Here is an 18,105-nt window from a genome sequence, read left to right as displayed (position 1 = left end):
GCCGCGCCGCGGCTGCTGGTCCCGGGCGCGCGGAGGGCGCGAGCGGCGCGCGGGGGCCGAGCGGGCGCGAGGCAGCGGCGCGGGGACTCCGGGCCCCGGCGGCGGCCCATGGGGCGGGAGGCGTGAGGCCGCTGCCTGTCCGGGGCTCGGGGGGTGGGGGGAGCGGGGCGGGGAGATGGATAAACTGACCATCATCTCAGGATGTCTCTTTCTGGCTGCCGATATCTTCGCCATCGCCAGCATCGCCAACCCGGACTGGATCAACACCGGGGAGTCTGCGGGTGAGCGGCAGGCGCGCGGGGCCGGGCGGGGGATTGGCTGAGGGCGACGCGAGGCAGGGGAGACCCGGACTGAGGGGAGGACGGGGTGGAGGGTCCCGGCCGGGGGCTAGCCTGAGGAGATCGGGGGCGGAGGGGAGACCCGGGCCGCGGAGGAAGGGGATAGAGAAGAGGAAGCCGCCGGGCGCCAGCGGAACCCCCGGACTCAGGGGAGAGGCGCCCCAGGCTGGGTGAAAAGTGGCCGAGGAGACCTGGGCTAGGCTGGCGAGTCCCGGACCGGGGAGGAGGGGAGCAGCCCTCCCATGTGAGGGATCGCAGAGGGACCAGCTTCGTTCTGGATTTAAAAAAAAAAAAGTCAAGGTGGCAGACGGGAGGAAAGTGAGGCTCCTGCAAGGAAATTAGAAATCAGGCGGAGAGGCTGGGGCTGGGAGTGAGGCAGCCTGCGGGGCAGTGCGGGAGCCACTAGAGAGCTGGTGGGCGAGAGGAGGCCGAGAGGGGTCAGGTCCGACTCCAGACCTTCTACCACCAGAGGAAGCTGCGGCCGGGGCTGAGCCCGGGCTGTGGGCGCTGACCCCACCAGGCAGGGTGAATGGTGGGTGTTGGAAGAGCTGGTGGAGTTGGTGGGAGTGGGGGGCGCCGGATTGGAGCCCCTCTACACCCCCGCCCCCGCCCATCCCCTGCCCGCTTGGCAGTGTTTGAGACGCTTGTGGCTTCGGATTTTCCCTTTGAAGTGTGTATGTGGTTATAATTTTGCTTTATTTTAGGCCCGGGAGCTATAATACTACTAATAATAAACCTCATTTTATGGAGCGTCTTTCATTCCAGCGCATCACAAAAACGCTGGAGAGATCTTAATAGTAGTTACAAAATTAAATAACACATCAGAGTTGCAGACAGCCCGGCAGCGGGAGCAGTGCTTGCTGTAACACCACGGCGCTGTGGGCGGGAGAGGCAAGGTGGTGCCCTCGGGAAAGAGGCGGGCATCTTTCTGAAGGGTACCCCAGGTGAATGCGCTTCCAAGATTGTTCTCAGCTTGGGCCACTTCTTTCCCTGCTACCTCTCCTTCCTCCGCTTTTCTGCCTCTCTTTCTCCCCCTCTCCCAGACCTGTGAGACCAAACCTTAATTAATGTAAACAGCTGTCAGGAGAGCTGCTCCGATTTAAGGAATGGTCTTGTTTTTTAACTGCTTGTTCAGTGCAGGTGAAGGAACTATTGGAGGGTTGGGAATGTCAAGCTCCCTACGTGGATAATTTCTTGTAAAAATGCGGCCGGACGCGGTGGCTCACGCACTTTGGGAGGCCGAGGCCGGGGGGATCAGGAGGTTAGGAGTTCGAGACTAGCCTGACCAACATGGCGAAACCTCCTCTCTACTGAAAATACAAAAAAAAAAAAAAAAATTAGCCGAGCATGTGGCACGCACCTGTAATCCCAGCTACTCAGGAGGCTGAGGCAGGAGAATCGCTTGAACCGGGGAGGCGGAGGTTGCAGTGAGCTGAGATCGCGCCACTGCACTCCAGCCTGGGCGACAGAGCGAGACTCTGTCTCAAAAAAAAAAGCATCACTGTGCTGTCAAAACTTACTTTTTAAGTATTACTTATGGTTCTGTATTTATCCTGCAATATTTTTAGCTCTTAGAAAAAGAGTGGTAGCTGGGACATTTGTTGCTTCCTCCTCCCTCCCTCCTCTCCCCCGATGCAGACCTAGTAACACAAAATCATGCTGTCAGATTCACTGGTTATTAAAATAACACTCTAAAAATTCTGCTACTTTTCTTGCCTGTAGAGTTTTAGCAGAACTCTTAATTGTAAAATATACGAAGAAAGAATCAGGATGGTTTCGAATTTGGTGGTACTATGGGGTTTGTTTACGAAAATACTGTTGCTGCCCGACAACTTAACACGGTTACATGTGTGACATCCAGTTCATGACCTGTTGATGTTTTTATCCTACTTATATGTGGATTGACTCCTTTTATGAGACTGACTTTCAGGCTTTACTTAGGGGAAAAGGGGTTTCAGTGCTCTAGCAGAAAGAACCTTTCTACAAAGAAGTTTTAGATAGAATCCCAATAGATAAAACAGACTAAATGTTCATGCAAAAGATATAGTTGAAAGAGAAGAATTGTTACATATGAAAGAGAAGAAAGATAAGTGATAGCAAAACACTCCAAAGATGGAAAAGGGCATAGCCGGGCATGGTGGCTCATGCCTATAATCCCAACTCTTTGGGAGGCCAAGACGGGCGGATCACGTGAGGACAGGAGTTTGAGACCATCCTGGCCAACATGGTGAAACCCCGTCTCTACTAAAAATACAAAACAATTAGCCGGGTGCGGTGGTGCATGCCTGTCATCCCAGCTACTCGGGAAGCTGAGGCCAAAAAAACCACTTGAACCTGGGAGGTGGAGGTTGCAGTGAGCCGAGATTGTGCCACTGCACTCCAACCTGGGCGACAGAGTGGTACTCCATCAAAAAACAAAAAAAAAAGGGCAAGCTCCTCTTGTATTCCGAAGAAAGCAAGGATAGAATGAATATAACTCTTTCAAATTTGGAGGCAAAATTGGCTGTGAGTTGCCACGGAGATGGGAGCGATGAATGTCCAAAGTCTGAGGAAATATAAACTGTTAGAAAAAAATAATCGCAGAGAAAGCTTGCCAACGGTGATAAGTAGGATTCTCTAAGCAGCACTGATGCGTCGTGGAAGTTGATGGTCATGAACATATAGTGTGATAACCCATCTGCCCTCTTGACCTTTTCTAGTAGTGCTCAGTCACTTTGGTACTGAGGTAGGTGAATTTTCCAAGTGTTCTTGGAAATAAGGAAACATCAAGAATAATGTGAAAGCCTCATATACAATAATGAATAATAAAGAATAATGTGAAGGCGTCATTCAAGGTTAGGGTTTGCCAGATACGTTGCAACAAAATGACAGAGCAGCCAAGGTATTTAGGATAGTGGCCAAAGTATTGTAATGATGGCTTATGGAGTATCAGCTGGATAAAGAGTGAAAGTGAATAAAAACTAATGGATTGGTCAGTCGAATAGCAGATGGTACATGGCCAGTAGAATAGGGGGCCCAATAAAATTGAAGACCAGTCAGAGTGGCAATGATCAATACAGCAAAGTGGAATGACAGGGGATCGTAGGCACAAGGTCCAGAGCGTAACAGTGACAATATGTGGCTGATGTGGGATGGAGGAAGTGATTCTTTTTTTCTAAAAGCTTCCCTTGCCATCTCAGGATACCATTCCGTTAAATATTATGGCTAGAAAGAGGAATAAGAGATAGTAGGAACATAGGCAATTTTTAAAATTCTTATCTAGCATGTATTTCTTACCTTACACGTCAGGCAGTAAGCCCCCCGAAACGTAAAACGAATGGGATAGTATGTTCCTTTGTTTACTGTTATGCTTGAGCTTGTATGCTGTACAGTCTCACCTGAGCAGGCAGATGTAGTCTTGAGTTAAAAAAAAAAAAAGTGCTGAGTTACACCTTCCAAATCAATGAAACATTTACAAGAAGTTCAAATAAGATCTCAGTGGTGACTGGTCTAGCTTTATTTCAAGAGCTGCACAAAAGTGACTTAAGCCAGCAACAAAAAGTTAATGTGTTGGTTCCCTTTGGTGTATTATATTCAGTCTCTAGTTTTGATCATGATGTTTTCATTGCAGTTTTTAAACAGGGTAAAATGTATTTTAGAAACAACTTTTGGAGCTGAAAGAGTCTGCAGAATGTAACTTGAAAACCACTGCAGTGAACTACTAAGGGAAAGTTTGAGAATTCAAGTCTAGACTTCATCACTTCATAGCTCTGTAGCTTTAGGGCAGGTTCTTTAGCCTTAGGGATAATAAAAGTACCCGTCTCGTTTGGATATTGTGGTAATTAACTGAGTTAACCCATGTAAAACATTTAGAACAGTACCTGACACACAGTCAATGCTCAATAAAAATTACATATTGTTATATTGCTGTTCTAGTTTATAAGAACAGGTGTCAGAATCCAGTTTTGAAATGAAAGCCCAGAACTGTGAGAAATGACGTTTTCTCTATTAGATGCTCTAGGAAATAAGGAGACATTAAGGATAATACAGCCGTGCTTAGAACAAGTTAAATATATGGCCCTCTTGGCTTTGGACTTTCTTTGCCACTTCCATGCTGTTCTTCCTCTTCCAGTCTCTCATCTCCATATTCTAATCTCTGTCCTCAGCTTCTGCTTGAACTACCATAGAAGGACATAGGAAAAAAAAAAAAAAGGAGGAAGAGTAACTTCCTAAAATCCCTGTTGATAAACTATGTTACTATAAGATTATGGACCATACTTTGGACAGCAGAGTTTTTCATGTTTTTATTGTCTTGGTCTAGATACAGAGAAAGTACACGCCTTTCATTTTCACCTGTGTGATTAACATTTCATCTGCTTGTTGTAATGGCTTGTGGATTATGCACAAACTTTTGAAGATCTGAAACATCATATTATATATGTATGGGGGAAGACACTCTAATGAAGACTCTTTCTGTTAGTGTAACCAAAAATATTAAATGGTAGATGAATACAGTGACAAAATTACATAATTCTGCTATGCTAAGGTCAAATTTCTGCTGGTTACTGGAACTCAATATCAATAGCAGTATCTTTGATTTTATATAATGCCTCATAGTTTTTGAAGCACTTTGACATTCATTACTTGATATGATTCCTTAGGATGTTTATATTTGGCCAATGTAAAATAGTCATTTTCACATTTCCCCCCGCATGGCAGTGCTTTGCATGTGAGATTTGAGTTTCAGTGCTGCAAAGACTCCATTGAAGAAAATTCTTCACTGAAGTATTACCTATATGTTATTTATGCACACCTTTTACTTAAGTGAAATTAAAATTCTTCAGTGGCTGGAGGTTTTCCCAGATTACGGAAGAGGGAAAGAAGGAGACTTGGGTTTCAGTCTTAAAGTGATAGTCTTTGCTTTGTACAAGCTTCTTAATTTCACTGTCACTCTCTTCTCACCCCTGAAGAGACTTTTTGTTGGGGGTGCGGGAATTAGTGTTAGTTAATTTTAACAAGATAAACAGTTAAGTAAAGCTGCTTCTCTAAATATAAATGGTCTACAGATCCCTTTAGTGAGGGAGGCATTATCCCCTCACAGCAAGGATTTCAGTGACCGTAATCCTAATCATCCTAGATGGATTTGCCTTATGTTCTTTATGAAGATTTCCAGATGTTCCCCAAAAGTCTCCTTCAAGTAGCTGAAAGAATTCTCCCTTATGTCTCATCAAAATTTCCCTAAAGTGGTTATCATATTCATGTTATAGTTTGTCATAACGAAGTTAAGGTTAGTGTATTCATTTCTGAAGATATTTTCATTCTTGTTGTTTTTAAAATTGTCTGGATGGGATGTTACTGTTTAGGGAGGTCTCAAAAACTGACATGTTCTTCCCTGTTTGTATTCTGAACTAGTTGAGGGGCAAAAAAGAAATAAGGTATTTAGGGGCTAAAATATTATTTTATTACTAAGAAAGAGGATATTGGAGAATGTCACTTACATTTGGGGGCAAGTGACTTCCTACTCCTGGACCTCAAAATTGAGCAGACTTAACTATCCAGTCCTAGACAGAACTGGGGGACCTGCCCCTACAACACTTCCAGCATGACAGAGGAGAGATGAGTGCTTCCAAAGGCAAAATGTTGGATCACATATGCCCAGTATTTTCTCCTAAACTACCAGTCACGTGAAGTCACTCCTCATTACCTGACAAGGATTGAGTGAGGAGACACAATAAGCTAAAAGTATTATGCTAACAGGATTCTGTCCTCTCCCCCTGGTGTCCATTGCTCATGGGTAGTAAAATCGGGAATAAGGAGCAAGACTTACCTGTTTAAAACCCGCTATATGTCTGACATTTTGTGAGGAAGAGTTTTCATTTTCCTCAGGTCTAAAGATTGGCAGGTGTTCAGGGAAGTGGAAGACTTGGTGAGGGGTGTCATTTCCTATTCTGCTACCTCCTACTTCATAGGAAACTCTGGTAAGCCTCAGATAAGGAACTGTGGAGCTTGACATCTATCTCATAAGGGTCCAAGATCTACAGGTGGATTCCGGCCTATGCATTGGGGATCCTAAGTTTAAAACATTAAAATTACAAGTTGCTTAAGCAGACCTGTTCATTAAGTAATAGAAAATTATTAAATCATAAGTCCTTTCCCTGGAACTATGACAACTTCAATGATCACAAAGGTACTTTGACATGAAAGAACTCTGTAACATCAGTTGTTAAACAAACCTGTCTCAAACTTCATTTTATTAATCACTTTGGACATGATTTATAGAGAAGGATGGGATTTGGTTACCTGAAAGGGCAAAAAGTTTGAGATTGTGTTCTCCTTGAATTTAAAAAGCATTAATAATATTTCTTCATTGGCCTTTTGAGCCTATTTCCGGTAAATTTTTTAAACAGCTTTATTGAGATGTAATTCACATAATAATATTCATCCATTTAAAGTATACAAATAAAGTAAAGTATACAAATCAGTGGCTTTTAGTATCTTCATAAAGTTGTGTGCTACCATCACCATAGTCCATTTTAGAACATTTCATTACTCCAAGACCAGGCTTAGAGGTGTCTCATCCTTCTAGGCAACCCCTAATATGCTTTCTATCTGTTGATTGGCCTATTCTGAACATTTCCAATCATAGAATCTATGTGATCCTTTGTGACTGGCTTCTTAAACTTAGCATAATATTTTCAAAGTTCTTCCATGTTATGGCTTTTTTTTTTTTTTTTTTTTCTTTAAGAGAGAGGATCTTGCTATGTTACCCAGGCTGGACTCAAACTCCTGGGCTCAAGCAATCCTCCAGCCTCAGCCTCCCAAGTAGCTGGGACTATAGATGCATGCTACCACACTTGGCTATGTATTTCTTTTTTATTGCCAAGTATTCCATTATATGGATAGACCACATTTATTTAGCCATTCATCAGTTGGTGGACATTTGGACCACTCGGTTTTTTACTTCCAAGCATAAAAGGCTATGAAGATAAAGTGATTAAAGACGTTTTTTAAATGTGGTTTTTAAAAAAGTGACATTATCAGTATAGTTTATTTCAGCTTATCAAGTAATAATTATCAATACAAATTCAAAAACTGGTCTTTTTACAGTAGTCGTAGGACATGCTTAAAGCTTGAGATCATTTATGATACTGTGAATTCCCAGGGTAGACCAGATTTTCCAATAGGAAGTTAGATCTCCTGAACAAAGCATTTGTATTTCCTTTACAACCTTAGTTCCAAACATCGTCTCTTTTACCATTACCAACAGAGATGAAACCACTTCAGAATTAAGAGTATAAATAAGCCTAAATGTTTCTGGAGAAGGGGAATTTAGGATTAAGAACATGAACAGCAGGCATGAGTAAATGGAAATCACTAAAAGAAGGAAATTCAGAAGAAAAAAATTAGAGTAAAGACTGCTGATGCATTTGTTAGATTGGCCATACTTACTGAGTCCTTCCTTATTTGGCTGCTTTCAAATTTTGCATAGTAATAATTACATATATCAGTTCTCCACTGTTCTGCTTAGTGTGACCAAAAATATCATTGTTTAATCCCTTTCCTGGTAAATACTGAGTTTGTGTTGGAGTTGCAGTATAGTAAAATGGTTCTGTAGGATTTGGAGTCAGGCGTATCTCAATTTGATTCTTGGATTCCCTTTTTATTAGCTTTATGATTTGGGGCATGTAATTTGATTTTTCAGTTATAAAATGGAGACAATATATTTACCTCAAAGGATAGTTGTGAGGAAATAAAATGTGGCATATAATAGACTAGCACATTGTCCAATACATAGTAAATGCTCAAATGTTAGTCATTTATTATGTAAAAGATCAAAACATCTGGATTTTTTAGTGTTTCCCTTTTGTACTGTCTGTCTTATTTATTTACTTATACGCTGCCTTGTTCCAGAAAGAGATTTAAGGCAACCTGGTGTGTCTGTATTTGAATGTTTGTGAACCCAGCTGGGTCCAATCTGGGAAGAGAGATTGCATAGTCAGTTGTTGTGGTAATATACACTTATGGGACACATGTAACTACCAAAACCAAGGAGAACTTGTGTTTAGATGTTGCTGGAACAGATTGAAGAGGTTTTCTAAATGAAAGACAGCCTAGCATAGTGGAAATGTTACACAGGCTTTGGGGCAAACCGACGTGTAGCCGAGTCCCAGTCCCACTATTTATGAGCCATGTAATTGATCTTAGACAAGTTGCAGTTGAGGGTTTTTATTAATGAAAATTATATCATTTAGATCTGATTAATACCTCTTTCAGCACTTCTAATAGTTATGTAGGTGTAGACTCCAACTTTGTTCTCCTGTGGGTTAAAGAGTATTAACCACAGTGTATTGTTAAGATCATTTAGTTCAGAAGTTATTTTTAAAGGAATTTAAGAGCTGGTAGTACAGTTGGAGTATCAAGTCAATTTTTCTCACCTCGAAGTGTGAAAATAAGTTTAAAATATATGAGATAGTTGGTTCTTTATAGAAACCTGGCAAGCAGTATCACTGAAGATTTAGTTTATGGAATAAATTTTTTTCTAGTTACTAGCTTCTGTAATGCAACTATGAGTTCATTTTTTCCATAACCCATTTCAATGCATACTTAGGCAGTGGGCCATATTGCATAATCTTATAGGGGAAATTTAGACATGTAATGAAGTGTTCCTGTTTATGAAATTGTTACCGTTGAATTATAAATAAGAACTTGTTCATGAACCCGAATGCATAATTATTTACATAGTGACCGTGTTCGATATGCTTCTCTAAGAGACCCAGCAAATTAGGTTGTACAGTGACAGCAGTGACAAGAATATAGGTATAAATTTCATATTTACAGCCTTACCTTGGTTGTCGGGATGTTGTATTTTCAAGTTCTGAAACTACACATTTTTTTCCCAGTGCTTTCTAGAATTCCTTGCCCAACTAAGCAGCTAGAGGCTTTATAATTAGAAAACCTGATCCAATTGATAACAACAGATTGAAAGTAGCAGTTTTTCATCCTTGATCGACTACAAACTGAAAAGTAATGTTGGGAAAGCTGTTGTAGAAATCCTAAAGAGGCTTAGATAAGAGCCATGAGGAAACCTGAAGATCTTTGAATATCAGGATACCTAAAAATAGGTACCTGAATTAAAATCATTTTTCAATAGTATACCCTTACTGTGTATTTCACTTAAATATACTGTGTTTGTAAACTTTACTGTGCATTCTTTTGTTAACTGCAAATTACACGGAGGAGAATTCTTGCCAGATACACAGTGAGCAAGTAGAATGTGATGTTCCTTTGGGGTTTATTGCTTTAGAGTTGACAAAATAAAGAGCATTTGGGTTTGGGTGTTGCTATCAATGGTACTTACATGTATTTGTGAGTATGTACCAACTAACATGTATAGTTTGCTTAAGGGAAGTTTCAGTGTGTACCTCCAATTCATTTTTGAAGCAAACTGACATATCTTTGAATCACTCCTTTTTTTTTTTTTTTAATTAGCAAAAGGCTGCACTTTTTTGTGTGTCTCATTATACTAGCTTTGGCTATAAATAAAATGTCACATTTGGCATTTTGACACTTGCCGTTGTATATATTGAGCAAAAAGGCAGCTGTTGACTTTTAATATAGATCTGTTCAACTAGAGACCATATACTGCTATAGTTAGAGATTAAACAGGAGTAGAAAAAAATGCAGTTGGGTGGGTCAAGTAAGAAAAAGGAAGAACAAAATTTCATTATTGCAATATAGTCACAGTAAGTTGTTTACCTGGAACATTGTTGGGTCTAATTTCAGCCATAATAATAGAAGTTCTTTTCAAAAATAGGCCGTGTTCAGATCAGTTCTGCTGATCAGGCCACTGACCTCCAAAGACAAAAATCTTTAAGGCCACTTAGACTATCACAGAGATATGACCATTTCATTTATAAAGTACCATAATTTTGATAAAAGAAATCTTTAATTTACTATGAATATTTAAAAAAATCTTCCCATAGATATTCCCTGTGCCTTTGAACTTCATTCTAGACTGTCTTGCAACAAATGCTGTTGACGTATTTGTGGTCTGTAAGGAATCTGTACTGAAATAATCAGAGATTATGTTTAAGCAAATGAAAAAGTCCTTGAGGTACCCTCTACCCTGGGAAGATAAAATTGTATCTTGCATGTCTTGTACCTTGTGAGTATGTACCAACATATGCATATGATCAGGCAATCAGAGAGGAGGTGGAATTTAACAGATGATACATTTAATAATGAGTAATAAGGAAGACTTGGGTGGTTCTTGTTCTTGAAAAGGGAATGGCGTGAGTAAAGGAAGATAGAAGGCAGTGAAATTTCTATTCCAGTCCATTTCTGTGTTTTGCAACTTATTTTATCTTTCTAAAGAACAAATAGAATAATAAATACTTGTATAGCATTTACTTTGTGACAGATTCTTTTCTAGACACTTTCCATGTGTTAATTGATCCCCACAACGCCCCTGTGTAAGTGCTGTTATTTAGACAGCCCTATGAAAATACAGAAAAGTCACTTGCCTAATGTCACTCAGTGGATCCTGGCTCTTAACCATTGCATGTGCTTGTACCAGAAACCTTCAGTGACTTCATCTTCCATAGAACAAAAGACACTCAAGGATTTTCAGTCTGGCTCCAACTTATAATACTTTCTGGCCTTAGATCCTCCTTTTTTTCCCTGCATGCATGTACATTCTAGCCCCTCTGCATTACTTTCTGTTTCCTATGTACAGTCTGTATTCTCATCTGTAATTCTTTGACCCTCTCACTCTCTCTAGTCCCTGTTTTATCAGTATCCTACCCATCTTCCGAGCATATCAGCTGCTATCTTCGTGAAACCTTTTTTGATCCCTTACCTAAAGTGATTCCCCTCTACTCCTTGCTAACACTTTGCACATTTTTTATGGTAGCATATTTGTATCATGGTTATTTGTGTGGTACTTGCCCTATTTTCTAGTATAATTTTTTTTCTAGTATAGATTTTTTTAAGTTCTTTCAGAGCAGGGAATATGATTTATTGATCTTTGTATCTTAGGCAGCATTTAGTCTAAGCTTGCACATGACAGGAAAGAGGAAATGTTATGGTTAACACTAAGATTTTGAATCTGGGCTAGGGAATAAAATTGGGAATTTAGAGAGTGAGGTGATTGTAAAAAGTGAGGAGTTGGCCTGACGCAGTGGCTCACGCCTGTAATCCCAGCACTTTAGAAGGCCCAGGCGGGCGGATCACGAGGTCAAGTTATTGAGACCATCCTGGCTAACACGGTGAAACCCCGTCTCTACTAAAAATACAAAAAGTTAGCCGGGCATGGGGGCGGGCGCCTGTAGTCCCAGCTACTCAGGAGGCTGAGGCAGGAGAATGGTGTGAACCTGGGAGGCGGAGGTTGCACTGATCCATGATCACACTATTGCACTCCAGCCTGGGTGGCAGAGCGAGACTGTCTCAAAAAAAAAAAAAAAAAAAATTGAGGAGTTGATTTGGACATGTTCTGTTTGAGGTGAGAGTAGGATATGCAAGAAGAAAGGGACTAGAGCTCAGAAGACAGGAATATTTGGCACCCCCAGTCTTATCTCATTTTCACAAGTATGATACTTAACTTGTTACATATCAAATTATCTGCATATCCATAGAATTCAGGCTTCATTTTTTAAAAAATGTATCAGATGGGGCTGGGTGCAGTGGCTCACGCCTGTAATCTCAGCACTTTGGGAGGCCGAGGAGGGCGGATCAGCTGATGTCGGGAGTTCAAGACCAGCCTGACCAACATGGAGAAACCCCATCTCTACTAAAAATACAAAATTAGCCAGGTGTGGTGGCACATGCCTGTAATCCCAGCTACTCAGGAGGCTGAGGCAGGAGAATCCCTTGAACCTGGGAGGCGGAGGTTGTGGTGAGCTGAGATCTTGTTGTTGCACTCCTGGGCAACAAGAGCTAAAACTCCATCTCCAAAAAAAAAAAAAAAAAAAAGGTATCAGTTGGTTTTCATTTGGAAAATGAAGTCCAGCTGCTATATAATCATTCCTGACTTTATAAGATGAAACTTAATTTATAGGTTGTTTTGTTGATTCTCTGGATCAATATGGAAGTTAGATTTCTAGGCTAGCCCACAAGACCATGTTGTAGTTGAAATACTTCTGCAGCAACAAAATAGTAGAAAGCAATACAGTTGCTTTACTATTTGCATCTTCAAAAGATAAAAAGGAATAAGAAAGGGCAGCTTACTTCTCTGATTCTTGATCAGTTTGACTTCAAAGCTTACAACATTCCTCCTATGTGATATAGTTGTTCACTGAGATTCTTCTTATATATATCAACATGTTTTGGGTTTTCTGATAAATTGCCCTATCAGAGGAATTACAGAGAATGTATGTATAAGAGGTTTCCTGAAGTGGAATAACCTGAGGTAGAGTTAACTCAGTGGAGCTGAGGAAGATATGTATGAGTGTATGCTTGTGCATATGATATGTGTAGTTTGCTATGGTGGGGGTGGGCAGGGGGTGGTGAGGAACTTGTAATGGGTAAATAATCTTTCCCATGAGGAAGCAAGATGAAATGGAAGAGGTTGAATTCAGTGTTCCTCATCGGAGCTCATGGGAAGGGCCATTAGTCTGATCTAGAATGGTTACTGTTTGTTGAGGGGACCTCTATGGTTGGATAGAGTAAGGAGAAAAACAGTATTTTGTATGCACATTTAAGTATGATAAGGTGCAGATTAAGTCTTTTTAAGTTGAGTACATATATTGAAATCTGGGTTCTAATTCTGGCTTTCCCATAGATGTTTTGTTTGTGCTTGAAAATTTACCTAAATTTTGTTATTCTGTATTTTCCCCAACTGAAAAATAGTTCCTGTCCCCTCTTCATCTTCATGAATATCCTCTTACTTGAAAACAGAAGTGAGTGTATATGATATGTTAAATTATTAGGAAAGTATTTTATTCAGAAAGTTATAGTTAAAAGAGTATGGGGGCTGGGCTCACACCTGTAGTCCCAACACTCTGAGAGGCCGAGGTGGGCAGATCACTTGAGCTCAAGGAGTTCAAGACCAGCCTGGGCAACATGACGAAACCCTGTGTCTACAAAAAATACGAAAATTAACCTGGTGTGATGGTGTGTTCCTGTAGTCCCAGCTACTCAGGATGCGTAGGTGGGAGGATCTCATGAGCCTGGGAGGTAGAGGTTGCACTGAGCCGAGACTGGACCACTGCGCTCCAGCCTGGGTGACAGAGTGAGACCCAGTTTCAAAAAAAAAAAAAAAAAAAAACATATGGTAGAAGGCAGAACTCAGTTCAAATTCTGGTTCTGCTGTTTACCAGCTGAGGGGCTTTGAGCATGTTTCTTGGCCTCTGAGCTATAGTTTTTTCATGTATAAATGGGGATACTACTTCTTACCGTGAAGGGTGGTTGTAAGAATTAAAGTTAATGTATCTGAAACATCTACCACAGTACAGGCACACACGGTAACTGTTGTTATTGTGGTTAAGCAACTAAATGGATTAATCTCTTAATACATTTGATACATAGAACATAAACATTGCAGTTGATTATTACATAGAACATAAACATTGCAGTTGATTATTTGCCCACCATACAGTCACTGAAAGCAATCTGATGTTTTTAAAGTAGGATATATCATTGTTTTATCCCTGGCTGCCCACATCACTTTTTTTTTTTTTTTTTTTTTATTAAAAAAATAGTCTCGCTATGTTGCCCAGGCTGGTTTGGAACTCCTGAACTCAAGCAGTTCTCCCACCCTGACCTCCCAAAGTGCTGGGATTACAGGCATGTGAGCCACTGCCCCGGCCCTGCCGGTATCGCTTTCACAATGTACATTGTAACATGCCCCTGATACTTGGATTGCTACCTTCTTCCAGCTCAGTGCACTAAGAGTATCAGACAGCCTATCCAAATGTTTGTATACAAGTGCCGTACTACGTATCAAAGGTAATGTGTATTTGGGGATTTTTCAAGTGTGATGACAGATTATACTAAGCTACTAGCATCCTGTCAACCTTCCTACACTAGCCAACATTTGCTAACTGGGTTATGGATGTAATCTGTAGTCCTAGGGTAGATTTCCCCAACTGGCTAGGTATGTAAACCATGACCCTAACCTCATTAGTTGAGGTTAGTCACTATCATGGACTGAATGCGCCCCTCCTTCCAAATTCACATGTTGAAATCCTGACCCCCAATATGGTGGTATTAGGCAGAGGGGATTTGGGGAGGTGATTAAAAAGAGGCCTAGCCCGCTTTCTGCTATATGAAGATACAACGAGAAGTTACCAGTTGGCAACCTGGAAGACCCTCACCAGAACCGGACCTTGCTGGCACCCTGATCTCAGATTTCCAGCCTCCAGAAATGTAAGAAATGAATTTTAATTGCTTTTAAGCCACCTGGTCCTTTCTTATAGCAGCCCAAATGGACTAAGACAGTAACCAAGTGTCAGTCAAGGGTTCTAAATGTAAAGGATGATTGATAATCACAGGTAGCCTATAAGATAATTTATGGTATAGTCTTACTCATTTTCTTATGATGAAACATAAAATATGAGACTCTCTTTTTTTTTTATCCTGTAGACAAAATACTTTGGGTTTAAAAATTTTTAAAACTGAGTCACTTAAGAAACCATAGCAAAGAATCTTAGTTAAAACAAATGGAGACAGTCATATATTAGCCTACTAAATCACCTTTTAGAGTCCTACTCCGGATAAGATTTAGTGGATTAGGATTAGAAGACAAACTCTTTTATGTTGACATGTTGCTAATACAGGACTAATCCTGGAAACCTAAGACTCTTTCTGAAGTTCTTGCCGTTCAGTAGGTAGCTATTATGGTGTAACCATTTAGAATTGCACCATTAGTTAAGTAAGATGTTGGCTTTAAGTGGACTACGCTGTCTTTAAGATTTAATTATCCTTTTTTGTGACTATCTTGACAGTTATCAGGGATGTTGGGTACATTATGTGTTTTCCCTGCTGTGCTATTTCTCTTATTTTTTGCCTCTGTAAGTTGCTGGGCACTGCTTTTTTTCTCTTTTTATTAGCCTAGAATTAACTAAAATATTGTATCTCTTATCCATCACCTCCTACTGTGCTCTACCCTTCCTCTCTAGGAGCCTGTTGTGGCAAATATCCAACTTGGCCATTCAAGCAGTTCATACTCAGATGAAAAAGTTCAGGGTACAGATATCATCAGCCATCCTCAGTGGTCAGTTTCCATTGTCTTTACCAACAGCCCTCTGCTGTGCTCAGCTCCTGTTTCTCTGAGCTTGGGGTTTTACTGAGTTTTTTTAGAAAATCCATCAACTTATCTAATGAAGAAGACTTTCTTTTGACTGTATTGATACAGGCTGCAAAGGTACTTAGTCCTTTTCTGTGAACCTATTTTTTCTTGTACAGATTCAAGAAACTCTTCAGTGATTCTGCTTTGTTGATGGTATTCTTGTCATTTTCTCATACTGCTATAGAATTTTGTGTAAATTACATATATATATTCTTAAGAAACTTAGTTTATCCAACAAAAGGACTATAACACTATTTTACATTCTTAATTCTGATATAAAGCACATTTTCAAATTAATTGCCAACCTTTGTTTTAAAATTATATTGAAATCCTGGACCTAGATCTTCTAGACAGTTTCTTTGGTATATTATAGTGGCCATTTCAGTGGCCAGTCTTTGGTCATTTCAGTGGGATTTGGAGAAGACAGGAGAATAAATTGACTCACTTTAACTTCCAACAGTGTTTAATGTTGATTGAATGAGTGAAATTAGTGGTTAGGTAGAGCAGTTGATTTGGCCTAAATAATATTTACAAATATGTATAAGAGATTTAGTCTACGATTGATTATCTTTGAAAACTTTTCTTTTTTTTTTTTTTTTTTTTTTTTGAGACAGAGTCTTGCTCTGTCACCAGGCTGGAGGACAGTGGCATGATCTCGGCTCACTGCAACTTCTACCTCCAGGGTTCAAGCGCTTCTCCTGCCTCAGCTTCCTGAGTAGCTGGGACTATAGGTGCTTGCCACCACACCCAGCTAATTTTTGTAATTTTAGTGGAGACGGGGTTTTACCATGTTGGCCAGGATGGTCTCGATTTCTTGACCTTGTGATCCGCCCGCCTCAGCCTCCCAAAGTGCTGGAATTACAGGCGTGAGGCACCGCGCCCGGCTGAAAACATTTTAATAGTGGGAAAGTTATGATACAATAATTTTCTTAAGGTCACACATTTAAGTAAACCAGAAAAGGTTTAAGTTTTGTGCCTCCTATTTATGGCAGAAACATATGTATAATCAGTTAGAATGCTGGAGACATATTAAAGTGGCTAACAGCACAGACTGTAGAGCCTAGGTTCAAATTCTGCCTATTCTCTCTGGACATAGGCGCTCATGTGCCTGTAATCTCAGCACTTTTGGAGGCTGAGATGGGAGGATCGCTTGAACCCAGGAGTTTGAAACCAGCCTGGGCAACAAAGCAAGACTGCATCTCTACAAACATTTTTTTTCAATTGCTAGTCATGATGGTATGTGCCTGTAGTCCTAGCTACTCGGGAGGCTGAGGCAGAAGGATCGCTTGAGAGTAGGAGTTCAAGGCTGCAGTGAACTATGATTGTGCCACTGCACTCCAACCTGGGCAATGGAACAAGACCCTGTCTTAAAAAAAATATATCTGTTCAGCTTACTAGCAGCATGATCTTGGGCAACATACCTCAGAGGTCTGTTTCATGTATATAAAACACTTACAGTGCTTGGCACATAGCACTATGTAAGTGTCAACTGAAGTTAATCAGACTAACTTTTGAAGATCCTTAGCTATAGTCTTTTCAGGAGCCATAGGCAGTTATCTCAAAATTGATCATAAATACTTTGTTGTAATAAATATTAAGTTGTAGATATAAATGTTACCATACTGATTCTACTGTTTACATATAAATGCTAGTCCATGGACAACTGACCACAATGGTTAGAAGAGTAGTCTTACTAACTATTGAAAAAAGTAAATTTCAATATTGAATACAAATTGAAATCAGTGAGCCTAACTGTATATCAAATTAATCATGTAACCATCAAGGAAAAAAAGAATTATCAAGTAACTTTTCAACATAGAACTCTGACTGTGCTCCCTTAATGATGGGATATAACCTAAGGACAAAAAGAACTGCAAAGAAATACTGATCTTAGTAGGTAACAAACCCCCTACAACAGCTCTGCAGGGGAAATGTCCCCATTTTGCTGTTGAAGAAGCATATTCAAAGAAGGGAATGATTTACCTGGCATTAAATGGTGCTGGAGTCATTATACCACACTGCTGTTTTTATAGTGTGCTGTTTCTGATGAGTCCTGTGCTAACCATTCTGGTTTGTTTCGTACCTCTCTCTTATTAACACCCTCTGTAATTATTAGAACCACATTTTCAAGAACTTAGTAACCATTTGAATCCCCTTTTTTCAATAATTTCATTCCATGTATAATCAGGCCTCATTTTTTGAAATCTGCTTTCCTAAGGGGTATTTGACCTACCCATTCTTTACAAATTCTGAGATGACCTACATGACCTAATAGCTTTTTGCCTAATTCCTCCTACTTCACCAATAACTAGTTCCTGGAATATTAGCTAGTGTCTAAGTCACAATTACTTATGGTCTGTATGATAACTAAGTCTGGAAGTTGGATATGAGAGAATTGCATTCTCTCTCTCTTTTTTTTTTTCTTTTTTGAGACAGGATCTCACTCTGTCGCCCAGGTTGGAGTGCAGTGGTGCAATTTTGGCTCACTGCAACCTCCACCTT

General features: G+C 40.3%; 1 protein-coding gene across 1 annotated transcript in view; it reads left to right on the top strand.

Moving 5' to 3' along the window:
- MOSMO (modulator of smoothened) overlaps positions 1 to 18,105 on the top strand; it is a 69,795-nt gene continuing 51,690 nt past the window's right edge. Inside the window, exon 1 of the mRNA XM_025371433.1 lies at positions 1 to 281. Coding sequence (XP_025227218.1) covers positions 176 to 281 — 106 coding nt within the window. The 5' untranslated portion in view covers positions 1 to 175. The remainder of the gene's footprint in view (positions 282 to 18,105) is intronic.

Source organism: Theropithecus gelada, chromosome 20 (genome assembly GCF_003255815.1).
Source record: "Theropithecus gelada isolate Dixy chromosome 20, Tgel_1.0, whole genome shotgun sequence".
In the NCBI taxonomy this organism is placed as follows: Eukaryota; Metazoa; Chordata; class Mammalia; order Primates; family Cercopithecidae; genus Theropithecus; species Theropithecus gelada.
This window is presented reverse-complemented; position numbering and strand designations above follow the sequence as displayed.